At 38.1% G+C, this 15,265-nt stretch overlaps 1 protein-coding gene across 4 annotated transcripts in view; it reads left to right on the forward strand.

The window, feature by feature from the left end:
* Nucleotides 1–15,265, forward strand: part of sbno2b (strawberry notch homolog 2b) — a 68,536-nt gene that overhangs the window by 936 nt on the left and 52,335 nt on the right. For 2 of the 4 annotated variants that reach the window (XM_007576729.2, XM_007576727.2), the window contains exon 2: nt 13,987–14,212. In XM_007576729.2, coding sequence (XP_007576791.1) covers nt 14,105–14,212 — 108 coding nt within the window. In that variant the 5' untranslated portion in view covers nt 13,987–14,104. Of the gene's footprint in view, nt 1–11,396; nt 11,495–13,986; nt 14,213–15,265 lie in introns of those variants that run through there. The other 2 variants (XM_007576728.2, XM_016663344.1) reach the window with 2 other exon arrangements.

Genomic DNA, 15,265 nt, shown 5'->3' on the forward strand with positions numbered 1-15,265 from the left:
TTGTACTCTTCAGGGGACCTTTAAAATGTATTTGGTGGGAATTATATCTCGGTTTCCCCAGGTATTTTAAGAAAGAAAAAAAAACTTAAAAGTTTGCAGTAGTATATTTGGACTTCAAGCGCAAAAAACGTACTTTAGTGGCATTTAAATAGACAGAGTCAACAGCAAAGGTGAAAACTCTTCTCGCTCTCAGAAAGCCATGCTGAGTTGGTTGAAAGTTGAGATCATTCTTTCTCGAAACCTGATAAATTAAGTTACAATGCCCGTAATATGTATAATTTACACTTTATTGATTTTCGACAAAAAACAGCGGTGTTATGAAATAAAGAACAGTGTACATTGATCAGTTGTAAGTTTGTACCAATCAGTCTTGGACTGAATACAATCAACAAGGTGTAGTAGAATATTATAAACATAATTACAACTACTAATGTCTTAAGTTTAGCGATTAAAGTGCTTTTGTTTTGAACCCTCTCGCTACTCCTCTTGTTGCTGCACGTTGCTAGTCAGCTGGCTGAAAGAGTCATGCACTCGTGGTTCAATTTTCGAAGATTCACCTTTTTGCAGATTTTTCTATGGAACATAACAGAATTTTGTGTGGATTTTTTTTTAAATAGAGCATATCTAATACATTTGAAAGAAAATACAGCTTGGAAAGGCTGAGCTACCTGGGTGCTAGGCAACTTGACACAGTATTGGCTGACATTTACAGAGCAGCCAATCCAGGCAGGAGCAGCAACCAAATGTTGGCACTGATTGGCTGTACCCCTAAGAGCAGAGATAATGAAAAGTTTAGATAATAAGTTCTGCAGTAGTGTCAAGATGGTTTCCACTATTTATTAATGTGTACTAAGATATATTCGTGTCTTTAGAAGGGTCTCAAGTATTCACAGATTTTAAGTGTTTGTGTACATCCGTGAATATCAGGGGTTCACAATTGTGAAAAACATTGACAGTCAGGACTTGTTAGTGCTATTCATTCCACCTAAGCTACATGGGGAAAGCAATCAAAGAGGATAATGGAAACTTAAAAAAATAATATACAATTGGATTTGAGCATTTTGGGATTTTTTTCAATAATGAATCAAAACAACTCAACTACTTAGAGACAGAAAGGGCAGACCGAGGTGGAGCCATTAAGCTAACATTATTTTAAACTACAGTCTGTAAGCCACAAGAAGGATGATTTTATTAAAATTTTGAATTTAATGAAATCAATTATTAAATTGAATCCCTTTTTGGATTAATAAAGTATTTTTCAGTTTGAGTTTGAATTTTAATTAAATTTGAAATAATGGAAAAATAATTATAGTAAAAAAATAATATATACATATATGGCACTGCATTAATCCATATACTTCTGTTGTAGAAGCTATTGCTGCATTTTTGATTTTTCTTAAAGAAGCAAATATTTGATTTTTATTTTCTGTAGTTTCCTTAGCTTTCTTCTCAAGATTGTAATTCCATCAGAATTTCTTAGTAGTCTGTCCATTGTATCACTCTTAATAAAAGAAGCGTGTATTTTTTTACACATTTTATTTTATCGGTACGTACTTTTGCTGCAAAAGACAGGCACTGAACCCCAAAACATTGTCCTAATGTGTTAAGAACACAATAAAACATCAGGAGATGGTTGGAGAGGTGAGCGGTTTACTAAGAATGAAATGGAAATGGCTCACCCAAAGCTGTCCCCTCTAGGACTTTTTTCTTTCCTGCAATTTTCACTCTTTGGTTTCCACTGTGTCTGTTGCCTGCAGCAAAGGCTAGCCAAGCCTCTTGCAAGCCTTGACACAGCAGGTTGCCATGGTGGCTGGCTATTTTTCTAATTATGTCATTCCCCCTTGCTGTGAAATGAATAACACGCAAGGTTCCTCTCTCGGTTTTACGCACGTTTGTTACCCCCCTTTCAACAGTCAGTGGCATTTCTCTGATTTGTTGTGAAATCTGTCTTGCAGGCAGCCAGGTCTGGCTCCTCCTCTCCAGCCCAGACTTTTAATATGACAGACAGGGAAACCATTTATTTATTTATTTATTTATTTATTTATTTATTTATTTATTTATTTATTTATTTATTTTTACAAGTATACTACTATTAGCTTATTATATGTTTTTATAACAAGAGATTCAGCAACGGAATCTCATAAAATTGCATGTTTCTTGCTGACAAACAGCGCCTAAATTATTGCATTCATATGTGAAGCTGCTGCAGTTGTATGAGCAACCAGATAGGAACTCATAGCATCCTTTTCCTCCTCCAGGCCAGTGTTCTGCTATGCAGCTTTAATGAAAGTTATCTGGAGCCACGCTAAAATGTGATGGGCCCTTCCTGCCTCTGCTTCTCCTCTCCACCAAGTTTCATTAAATTTGGCTTGGTTAGTGTTGTGTAATCCTAGCGACAGGCTGATAAATGGGTAGCGAAACATATTTTTTTATCTTCTGATCTTCTTAACAGAGGAATATTAGTACGGCCAACCTCTTTGTGTTGCGTGCTAACGTGTAGGCTTCTGCTGCATGGCTAATTTTCCAGTGAAACAGTCTATGACTGTTTGCCCTGCAGGGATCTTAAGGATCATGAAACACAATATGTGTTGTGTGCTGTTTATTTCCTTCAGGGACTTTAGGAGTGATATACAGTGAACGTGGAGGCATTTAGCAAAGCAGAAACAGTCAGATTGAAAGCTTATTCGGCTTCTTGCCGGTATAGATGTTGACAGAGCAATGCTCAAGATTTGTTTGACAAATCTTGAATACATTTATCACAAAAAAAATACTTTTCCTGTCTTTTTTTTGGCCGGGGAGGTTGGGGGGGGTTAGCTTATGGATTTGGTGAACAAACAGTTCATGCCCTTTGCTGTTAGCGGCTAAGCCTCTGTTCTCCTTCCCCCCATGTCTCTGCTTGCTCTTTTTTTCTTCTCCCCTCTTCAACTGATGCCAGTAATAAATCTTATTTATAGCCCGTTAGTTGATTAGAGTGAGGCTGAAAAATCTTAAGTGGAGGAAGTGGATTGTTCCTCAGTAATATCTTTGATTTAGACCCTGATTCCTAGGAATTTAACCTTCAATAGGTACAGTTTTTTAATTAGAAGAGATGAGTGGAACAGCTGAACAATGGCGAACATATAATTGTGAAGTACTTACTTTTAATGACTGTCTTCATGTCCCATGTTCTGTCTCTTATACATAGACATGAAAGGTGTGTACATGAATATTGTGAAATACTCGGTCACACTCTGGTGTGCCTCGCGTTTAAGTCGCGTTCCAGTTCGGTGACTTAAATGTGTCAGATTTGTTACAGGAAAGTCAAACAGGAGTTTCAAAATAGAGCTCATCCTGGAAGGAAATATGAGAGAATTATTAGTGTTTATGAATAGATGAAGGATCGCAGAGTTTGCTATTGTTTCCTTTATCAGATGAGTTTTATAGCCAAGTGCGTGCAATGAGCTGGAAAGGATAGGGGCTTACTTGAACACTTGAACCCATGTTAAATAGGTCACAAGAGGTCACAAGATCCGATGTCTCGTATACCCAGTGCTCAACGACACAATGTTTTATAAAAAGGGACTGAGCCATGCTTGAATAAAAAAATGTTTTGAAATTCTTTCTGTCTTCAAAATACTGACTAATCATGGCTCAGCGGAAGGTTCTCATAGATTTTATTCTACATACACAGTGTCCAGAATGAATCTTATAAGTCATTTTTTTATTGCGTTGTCTGAAAGAAACACAGCTAAACAGGGAAGCTTTTAGCGAATAATACTTACAATTGGATATAAGAAGCCATTCATATTAATGAAGAAGTGGCTTCTTCATTAGCCTTGTCCAGCAGAGAGAGACAAGAAAGAAAAGACCCAAATTTATCATAAAATGTGAAGTTGGAGGAGCAACAATGCATCACTTTATGCCGATCACTTTGGCGCCTCGTCTGAGATCTTATTAGGAGGGCGTAAAACCATAAAAATGGTTTCTAGCTTTGAAATATGAGCTTCTTGATATGAAAGTGTCCAAATAAAACTACAGCTAAAACTGTCATTTTAGTAAGTTGTCACTAGAAGTCACTGTCTTTGTGTGTCAGCGTAAACATGATCTCATAACCTTATTATATCCAAAGATCTGCGAGTTAGTTATCATTGTGAGTCAGCATGCTCCATATTATAGGTAACAAACTCTTGAGTCACTTTACAATCCTTTTTTTGTACATGTGAAGGTGGAACATTGCACCACTGAAAATACAGGTTTGTCTGTCCTGATGCTCTGCCAATCTATTTTCATATTGCCTGTGTCGTCGACTTGCTTCATCCTGTCTAACATGTGTTTCCAAAGTTGGCAGTCAGTTTATTTATGTCGACCCGTCTTCTGCGGTTCGGTACTCAAAACATTTTCCACTTGGATTAAAGATTTTCTCTTTTTTTCTTGCGAGATAGCAAGGGATTACTCTTTGTTTTCGTAAATCTTTTAGATAAAGCTCAAAGTAGAATTACTGGGAAGATTTGGCATAACTGAATCAAATTGCGGATGTTAATTCAAAACTGCGCTGGAAAAGAATAGAGGAGAATCAGTAGGGAGGATTATTGTAGTGACTCTAATGATACATTGATTTTAATCTTGATGTTTGGTCAATTCACATATTAGCTTTTCATGATTTTTGTCTTAATATTGATGTCATATCCAAATTCTACTCTGTTTTATTAGTTATGCATTTAAAATAACACAGTACAGCCTATGTACCATGCATGAGGTCATACCAAGTTTACTGAGATTAATATTTTGCTGACGTTTAGTTTGTTCCCTGTGTTTACACAAAGCTTGAATTATTTTAAGTAAGTATTTTCTGTGGAGATAAAAATGTGAGCTGCTGATGTCAGTGTAGAATTTGCTGCTCAAAAAAAAAGAGTTTTATTTTAACAAAAAATATATATTTATATATATTTTGGTAAACCAGTTAATCTTTACAGTAAAGTTAACTTTAATTTAAAAATGCAGATGTGAATTGAAACAGTGAAGAGTCAGAAATGAAACACCAGAATTTTAGAATTGAAGAATATAAATTACATTAAATCTGTCAAATTAAAATCAGTGTTTAGTGACAGATCTGCCAAAATGTTCCTAAAAATAGAGAAGTGGATACACTCTTGTCAAGAGGCAGGCCAGCTTTAATTGGTCAGTATTTTATAGTTTTTAAACACAAACTGTAGGATGCCGGTTTGTGCGTCCAGACTAGAGAAAACCTCCAATCAGCTTAGTGAGCGAGGAGTTCGACCAGCAGTTGGTCCAAAAGCGAGTAATTCTGATGTCATCAACTGGACAGATCTCTGTTCCTTAGAGGCACGATGCGAGGCGGATCAAATCTTTAAACATGATGACTGTGGTTCATCTGAAATGTCTCCACCAAACTCTTAAGGCATTGAAAACAAAGCAACTACTTCTTCAGGCGACTCCATTTCAGTGCATTAGAATATGCAGCATTTTTTTAAATATATATATAAACAGTGACGATATCTAAACTAAAAAAAAAAAAGACATGTAAAAACACAAATGGACCAAAGAGAAAAAAAAAATCAGTCTTGAAAGTCCTTCACGTTTCCGAAGCTGTACAGTTTATCACAGTCTCTTTCTAAGGTCGATGGATGCAAATATTGTTTAAAAAAATAAAATTAGAAAAACTCGGGAATGATTTTAAGAAGACATCTAAAAAGATACTCATAGAGCATGTTGTTGAAAAACAGAGTGACATTCAGTCACCCAGTCCTTTGGCTTTGATGGACTATGAAGGTCCTATTATGCTAGTTTAAGCATAATTCTTTATAAAGTCATTTCATAGTTAAACCTCCATTACATTCTACTATAAATGCAAATAAAGTGGCTAGCAGCTGGATGAATGAAAACAGTGATGGTTTGATACTTTTACACAGCCTTTTTGTTCCTGCCTGCCTCACTGTTCAACATACCTTTTGTTGATTAAAAAAAAAGAAAAAAAAAAGACAGCTACACTACATGCTGTAATTTACTTTTTTTTTTGTTGCTTTTATTCTGCAATTGTGAGGAGCACAACTATTTTCCCGTCTGACTGCGCCGTCTCTGTTAAAAAGTGTGAACGCCATCTGATTTAATCCGCCAGCTCCGAGCCCAGGAGACGCTATGAACTGAGCTGAACTTTGCTAAGCACGGTGCCACAGATAGACTGAGACGGGTTCCCTGCCGCTGAGCACGTGGCCCGATGTTCTCACGCCTGCCAGAGAAGTGAGGTCAGTTAGAGTGGAGCACAGCACTGTCTGGGTTTCAGTATAAATAGACGGCATTTTACTGAATTTCACTCACCCTTGTATCTAAGAACAAAGACCGATGCGATTTTTCTGCGCGCTAATTCAGCGGTCCCCGTCGTTTCTGCTTTCACACTGCTGCGCCCTCGGAATGGAAGAAATGTGGAAATATTAGAATGAAAAAAAAAAAATAAAGAAAAACTGCAACAAACCGTCACAGGAAAGTAGAAAGTAGAAGACACGGCACACAATATCATATCAGTGAGATAATATGTGGTGTGTGATGAAAAAGTGAGATGAAGGTGTGGGAGTGTGACATAAACGGAGAAGGAGATGGTCCATGTGAGAATCGAAAGGGCCGGTATGAGTAGATTAGACCAACGGGTGGGAAGTATCCGAAAGCAAGCCCTGCCACAAGAAAGAGAAATATTTGGTTTGTTCTTGTGACCTATTAAAATGCTCTTTTAACTGTTGAAGTGCCCCTTTAATGTCTAACACGCAACATCCTCCGTATTTAACATTCTACCTCGTTGCAGCTTGAATTTTAAAATCAACTTTTATCCTTTAAGTTTAAACATAAGACAGCCTTTTTGCATTTGAATAACACCTGTACGAGCTCGCCCGTAGTTGCTTAAAACGTCGAGCTGAAACCTAAGCAGGAAAGCAAAAAAGCCACATAAAGCTAGCATCTGTTTTTGTCCCTTAGTTCTGAGAAAATTAGATGATAGAGGAAACTGGAGCATAGAAGCAGCTGAAGTGGATTGGTTATTCTTTGATCTGTTCAGCCTTTGATCTATTTCTGGTTGGTGATTGTGGTGGAACTTGAAGTAGGGGTATTATCTCTGAAATCAGTGTCATCAAGCCGCTGCAGAGCATCTACTGTTTTTCATCCTTTGCTCTTTTTGCTCCTCAACAACTTTCCTGGTTGTCAGAACCTGCAGTGCACTTACCTTCCTTGCTGTAAGGTACATTTTTGTTGTTTGTTAGAAATGTGGTAAAAATATTTGTGTACCGTCAACTATTCCATGTTTTTGCCACATTATAATCACAAACCAAATTAAATTTATTAAGAGTTTATATAAAAGACCAGGTCAATGTAATGCATATGGAGTGGAGTGAAAGAAAAATTATGCATGGTTTTGACATGTTGTCATGGTAACTTAGGCTGTTTGTTTTTAGGAACATGTAACATGTGTCCCTCCAGTATTTCCCTGCATTAAGTTCCATCAATTCATCCCACTGCATGATTCTGCCACTACTGTACCATACCATTGTGCATGTTAGCTAAAAACTTAGAAACACTGATTTAACACACCAGGTAATTGGTGGTAATTGGTGTGTAGATTAACTTTGAGTTTTGAAGGGAATTCTGTGTTTGATTTTAGTAGGGGACTTTTGGGTAAAGAGAGCTGAATGGAATTGCAGGTCAGGCTTTTTAGGTTTTTATTCATAAAGCATCTTGAAAACAGCATGGCTTTTGTTCTGTGTCAAAATCGTGTGCTGCTTTGTGCTGGACGGTTCAATAAAATCCCAGTAATACACATTAACGACAAACTGCCCGCTGGTTTCACTTTGTTTGCGTGCTCTGTTCCAGTCCGAAGGGACTGCCGATAAATATTTGAATGGTGAAAATGCAATAACAACAGACTCTTAAAACCAAATTTGTTTCCATTTCCCAGCTTTCGATAAGACACCAGACTCACTTACAGTCAGTCATCTGATCGCTACACTCTACTAAGTTAGTGTGCAGTTCACAGCCATGACTGTAATCCTACGTGCACATTCAGTCAGGGGAAATTAGGGCTGAAAGAAGGCTTATGTCCATGTCCTTCTTCGATTTGCTTTCCTTCAGTGTGTGTCCCAGGTTTAGACCTTTTTGTGTGCTAATTAATAATACATGCTGTTTTGAATGATTGAACCCTGTGTTTCCCTAGGAAGTAACTCGTTCCTTTTATGAATATTTCATCGCTGCAGATAATGAATCCAGCCGGTCACAGCAATTATAACCAACTAACGGCCCCTTTGCTGCTCCGATGTTAAAGCAGCTGGCCCCGCCATCATTTCAGACTTGTTCGCTTCTGATGCAGATGAACTCAGGCTGGTGATGATTCAGTGTTGCTCAGTGGACCGAAGGACTGTAGTAAGTTGGGTTGTTAGTAGAAAAGACAGATCCAGCTGGACAGAAAATGCTAGAGGGCTTGTATGTCACATGAGAAAAATATGTATGCTGACGCCAATGCAGCAGACGTAAGTGTGTCAAAAGTGTAGCTGTGTTCATTTCATGGTTGGATTACGAAGCAGCTCTACAGGGCCATGTTACCCCACGGACCTCTGAGCTTTGCCCTGGAAATATTGCAGAAAGTAACAAAACGGTGGCTGAAAGCAATCGGATCAACCACATTAAAGCTACAGTGCAACTTTTAGAAAAAATATTGTTTTTAAATAGTTGTTGAAACTCATTATATCGAGACAGTATAGTATGAGACAGGTGGTCTGCGAAAAAAATCGAGCTCCTCTGCCTTCTCCCAGTGCTAACTACAAACAACCAATCAGACCCAGGAGGCGGGTCTTAGCGCTGCCAATCATGCCATGTGTGTGCCGCTCGCCTCCCATTCTCCTCACCATGCTTGTTCTTTACTGCAATAAAGCTGTTCACAACAGATCATATGTTTTATATTACACTGTCACAGCATGGCGATAGTTTTAACAAATATGTAAAAGACATATTTTTTATAAAAGTTGCATATTGCATTTTTAAGCTCAAAGAAACACAAGGTGACCAGGAAGGCAAAATGGCAGTCAAAGTGACAGAGAGCGAAGAACAAATGCTAACTGTGTTTCTGTCACTCGACTCATTTCTTTCTGTCAGGCAAACGTTGGTGCTCTGTGAACAAGGCATTCATATGTATGAATTCTTGGCTTTGTGTCTCATTATTTTGTGTATAATTATAGTTAATCTCACTGTCCCTCCATCTTCTTCAACTCATTTTTTTTTCTTACAAGTTTAATGCTTGTATAATATGCTCAAAGCTGCAAGACTCATGTTTCAATGAAGATCATTTTTTCTCCGCTTCATCAGACTCTTTGATTTAATCAGACACAGTGTACCAGCTCTAAGTGTAAATGACCTAGATACTTGATCCCTTAATAAGCCATATGTTCTGCTCGATATAAGTATGCATGACTGGGGTACTTTTCAACAAACAATAATAACAAAGGACAGCTTATAAATGGATTGATGTGACCATGGTCCTTTATTTAAATACAGAAATGTGCTTTTGTGCTTCTCAATTGAATGTAAGACCACTCCAAAGTCTCAATTTATTTGTTGTTTGTTTCTAAAGAATGAAAAGATGAGCTTGTTGATGTTCTTCAGATCGTTGTTCTGCTTCATAACCCCGGTTCACTTGAGTTTAAGGTCACAGATTTGATGGCCACACTTTCTAATTCAGGATTTCCTGTAGAGAGGAGGATTCAGGGTTCTAACTTGTTATGGCAAACTGTCCCAGTCTTGAGGCAGAGAAGCAGCCTCAGATAATCACACGACGTTTGAGAGTCAATAAGATGTTTTTTTGTGTGAGATTCTGTTAGTTATAAACAGGATGCGGTGAAACACACCTTCTACAAAGTTCCTTTTGCTCTCGACTGTCGACAAAGTGTTTTCCCAAAGGTCCGGAGGATCATTAAGACTTAAATGTGAGGAGGAAGAAGAATGTTTTGGATTCTTTCTGGTGAGCAGTGGCTCAAACCATGATAATCTGCCTTGGACCTAGACCAGTTTTTATGTTTTGTTTATGTATGTTTTATGACCAGTTTTAAGATCATGACTTGTTAAGTCATGATCTTAACTGAGGCAACAGATGTCTACAGTGCTTTGGGTGTGGTCTAAGTTTTTGAGAGCTTCTGGATGAATCCTTGCAAAATAGTTGTGATTATTTTGGTGGACAGGTCGCTATTCCTTGTTTCCTCCATTTGTGGATAACTGCCCTGACGTACAAATGTCTTTTTTTTTTTTTTTTTTTTATCCCTTTCACCATTTCCAGACTGATACCTGTCGGTAACTCTCTCATCTCGTTTTGAAATTCTTTAGATCAGGATTAAGTGTTTTGCTCTTTGAGATTGTTTGGCCTAATTTGTGCAGGCCGACAGTAGGTTCTATTTAAATGAAGACAAAAACGCTTCATCAGAGAGTATTTCTATCTGTGCAAAATGAAAACAGGGCAAGCAAAAAGTTATTCCCTTTGTTGGTTTGTCTGGCATGCTTGTAGACAATACACAATATAATACAGCAATGAAAGTATGAAATACAACAAACTGTAGGAGAAGCTGAGATTCATCAGGGGCTTCAAGTCTGATATTTGTGAATGGACTGTGACATCTTCAATTATCAATTATCAAAATAAAACTGATTTTCAAAATGATCATTTTTATTTGACATCGCTATGCATGTCGATTTGCTTCAACACACGTATCATTGACACATTTATTTACTAATAAGAATAGGTGTTTATTAATATAATTTTAAAGAGACAAAAAAAGCTACTTGTGGTTCTTTCTTAACTAATTTCTAAATTTTCTTTTGCATGTTGCTTGTCCCCACATTTTAATAAAGTCGTCACACTAAATAAACTAAAAAAAAAAAAAAGTATAAATTGGGGCCAAACAGCCGTATGTATGGCACAATTTTGAAGGCACATGTGACTGTGCAAACGCTTGTTGGCATGCACACACGCGCCAAGCAGGGCGATTGTCATCCTCGTGAGCATTAATTGTGACTTAGCAGCTTAAGGAAGTCACACTTCCCAGGGTGATCTCCATGTGCTCTGGCAGGATAGGAAAGGCCACCAGCGCACATCAGGAAGTCATTTCTTGCCACACACTGACTTTTATCTACCTGCCACCTATTGCAAGCACATGTTGGATGCTCTTAACTGAGACACAAACACACACGTAACGTGGTTTTGTGACGACAGGCGGAGGGGGCAGCTTGTTAACCCTCCTTGACTCATGCAGACCTAAACCAAAGCAGGTAGTCCGCAGAGGTTTTTTGAAATAATACTTCATTTTCCTTCTTTCAAATTTTCAACCCATTGAAGGTGTTTATAGTTGCCTCAGTTTTTTTTTTTTTTTTTTTTTTAGATTCTGCTAAAAACACACGTGAAGTTGACTAATCTGGTTTCACCGCATTGCTGAATAAGACCACCCAGGGAGAGAGAGAGGCTGAAACACTTGAGAAGGTAGGACAAAAAAAAAAAGAAAGGTAACCGTTGATGGTATGAGCAAACTGAAGAAACTACAATCCAGAATACTCTTAATTAAAATGAGTTCAAACTGGTTGTACCTGTTTACAGAGGTTTTATGGAGATTTTCTGGAAATTGGGGTATGATTTTGAACCTTTTACAATCACTTACAAAATGTACACAATTTACAAGCCTCTCCTTTGGCATCGGAGAATCCTCGTTTCCTTTTTTCTTTGTATAAACTAAACTAAACTCTCTCTCTCTTTCACATAGACGATAACTCGTTTTTGTCCCAGTAACAGCTTGCCTCATCACCTCTGTCTCCCTCCACTGCCGGAGTTCGGAGTAGTAGGGGAGAGGGGGGTTTGCTTGTTTTCCCGTAATGAGAACCGTTACAGGAAGGGGGGGTTTTATCTGGGAGAGCTCTCGCCGTAATCAGTATCGATTATCCTGAGAAGCCGTACCGATTATCGGGGGTGGGTGTTGGGAACTGAGAACAGCAAGGGGACACAATTTTCTGTCACTGAGATAGTCACCAGCATCATCCTGGTGGCATTCTCGTCGGTGGTTGTGGATCAAAGTATTGGAAAGAATTTGTGCTTCTAATAAAGTTTAACAAGATGCAGTGTCACCTTTTGATGCTCCGAGGGTGGTGAAGTCTGCCTCCTTGGGCTAACGATGGAAACGTTGGCGGTCTCAGCCATCACAACTTTGTACTACTACACTTTATAGAGCCTTCTTAAACTCACTTTTCACAGGATGGCTAATTTTTCCAAATTAACCTTTTATTTCTGGATTGTACCAGTTTTGTTTTCAGGCCCTTTGTCTTAGAAATCAGCCCATTCTTTGCTTCTTCACGTTTGCTTCACGCTGGCAGCCTGCAGGGAAAATGGCTTCCCCCTTGTGTCTCTTGGCATTGTGAGTGGGGAATATGTTGGGTCAGGTCTATTTCATGCACCCCCACTTGGACACACAAAGCAGCTCTTAGTTAGACCCACATGAACTCTATTAGTATTTATTACCTCATTGTTCATAGTGAACATGTCTGGCATGTGTTCCAGACTGGGAGCAAACTGGGGGAAGGACCGAAGTAAGGATGGTGTGAAATAGCGAGGGGGAAAAAAACAGAGAGTTTCTTGTGAAAATTACAGGAAGACTGGCATTTATCAAGCATTTAACAGTTGCAGCACAGCACTTTCTTTTTTTGTCTGTTTGTTTTTCTTCCATATTTTATGTTGGATCAGCATTTTACACAATGCCTTTATAACAGAGAAGAGAAACTCAACTATGTCCAAGGGAGAGATGCATTTCGAAATCCAAAGTGTTTTAGTTGATTTCATAAATCCTGCAACTAAGGGAAGCAGAAACTCAAGCTGAGTTTATTGTTCGACTTGAAGCACATAGATAGTTTCTCTAAACTCACAATAAAAAAATAAATCGTTCCCAGTGAACCAAAGGCACAGAGAAGAGAAATATAAATTTGCATTAGGTTAACCCAGAGCATCATCAGAGTCGAAATGTAGTCTTAAGTGGTCCAGCATCAAAAATTATGTTGTAGACTAATTTTGTTTTATGTTAATGGATTTTTAATTGTTAATCTCACCAAAATGAATGGAGTCAAACAGTGGGAAGGCTTAGGAGATGATGTGTCTTTGTAAGCGGGGAACAAGACGACAGTATTAAAGTTGTAAGTTTGATGGCATTGCAGGAAATCTTCTTGAGTGTCATTACTCTAGTCTAGCCGGTCCGACCTGTCTTTATGCTCGACGCATACACACTCTGGATTGTAAAGCCGACAAGTATTTGGTGGTTTCATATGGAAACAATCCTGCACATGCACATTTTTCCAACCGCACACTGTTCCTGCTTGCTGCTTGTAAACGTATAGAACATTTCAAAGCGCATTTTGTTGTGGTTTGTATTGATTCTCTAATGAACTTAAAACATTTCGTACAGTCAGATAACGAAGGATGTCAATCAATTAGTAAAACTTTGAACTTTGTTTAATGTATGAGATCAAACACAGCTGGAATTACGCTTAAAATGGAGGCTTTTTTAAAAAAAAAAAAAAATCTTCTTAAATTTAATATGGGTAAACTTTTTTTAGATGTTATATTGGAACTCGATCCGAGCATAAACATGAAAATTAACGTCTTTGTTTTTCTGAGAGCAAACGCGCAGCTTAACAAATTTATGTCATGCTTGATATATTTTCTATTTTAGACAATTATGGGGAAAAAATAACTCCTCTGTTGTGTCGAGAACTTTTTCAAAGAAGTGAGACTAGACACTCTTTTAGTCATGATTACCTTCGTTGTTTTGGTTTCTCACTATGAAAGAAAGGAAATTTCAAAAATTACTCAAGAACTTGTATTAAATTTGCTTCTGTTAAATATCATGTTGATCTTGTGCAACATAAATAATTTACTAACATCACATTCTCCTTTTCTTCTCCCTCCCATGAAACCCCTGCCCTCTCCCCTCCCAGGTCATGGAGAGCACTTGTCCTTGTTGAAGTGCTGACTCAGACACAGCCAGCTCGTGGGTGGCGGTAGAGGGGTGCATCGTCTAAGTCTGCTGGTCGTCATGTGTGAAGCTCTGGTCTGATGTCCACCCTTACCTCAGTGCTGGCCATGGACGGGGAGAACTACCTGCATCCAGAAGGCCCTCAGCTGAACAGCAGCATGTTCTCAGTGGGCGCCTCAAACATGGAGGCAAGTCATTTGTCTGCATTAAAGCTGTTGAGACTCGAGTTGTTGAAATTCAGAATGAGAAACGCAGGAATCGCATTCATGTCGAGTGTTTTGGTTAAAATTAACTGTTTCCTTTAAGTAACTGCTAAAATGCACAAGCAGGCGTCGGTTCAGACATCTGAGAGGAGGTTGCAAAAAATAATTTACATGCATTATATAGTAAGACACAGTTTCTATCTTAGTCTGAATATTTATTTTATTTCCTTGAAATTCTGAAGTTTACTTGCAATTTATAAACCAACATCGATGTTCTTTTAAATAATTTAGGAAACCCCAAATAACGCCTTCTTGAATTGGCTTCTAAGAGATTAAAGTTTGAGCTAATTTAAAGAACAGCTGGCAACTCATCAAATATTGTACTTCCTTCTGTGATAAAAAAAAACCCAACAAAAGTTAAAATCAGGCAAGATATTTGATGAAGGATAGTGGATTCCCACAAGTCTGGTTCACTGATGGGTACAATGTCTGAAAGGTTGAAGGTGCTGCTTTAATCTGTTGAAACAAGTATTAAGGAGATCTCAGAGCTAACAAGATGACAATATTCCAAAAGCAATATAAAACAAAAAAACAGACAATAATAGAAAAATAGAAGAAACTTGTAATGCTGAAAATACCATCCGAACTTTGAAGTGCAGGAGTGGCACCATCATTTCTAGGTATCTTGCTGCAAGAGGGTCTGGTGGACTTCTCAAAATAAATAGCAACATAAAAGTCCCATATATATCCCATATATAGATATAAATTTTGACATCTCAAGACATCAGAAAGTTTCAACCTTGGGTGTAAATGTATTTAAGTGCACAATGACCATAAACAAACCAACAAATTTCTCAGAAAGGGGCCTAAAAACAACAAGTCAATGCTTGGAGTGTCCCTCATGAACCCCCAATGCCAGTCTCACAAAGAAAAAAATTCTAGGCAGAAGAGAAAAGGTGCGTGGTTGGGTACAAACCTGACTCAGTTACACTGGTTCTGTTGAAGTAATGGGCCAAAATTCCAGCAAACTGTTGTGAG

Source organism: Poecilia formosa, unplaced genomic scaffold, assembly GCF_000485575.1.
Source record: "Poecilia formosa unplaced genomic scaffold, Poecilia_formosa-5.1.2 Scaffold415, whole genome shotgun sequence".
Classification (NCBI taxonomy): Eukaryota; Metazoa; Chordata; class Actinopteri; order Cyprinodontiformes; family Poeciliidae; genus Poecilia; species Poecilia formosa.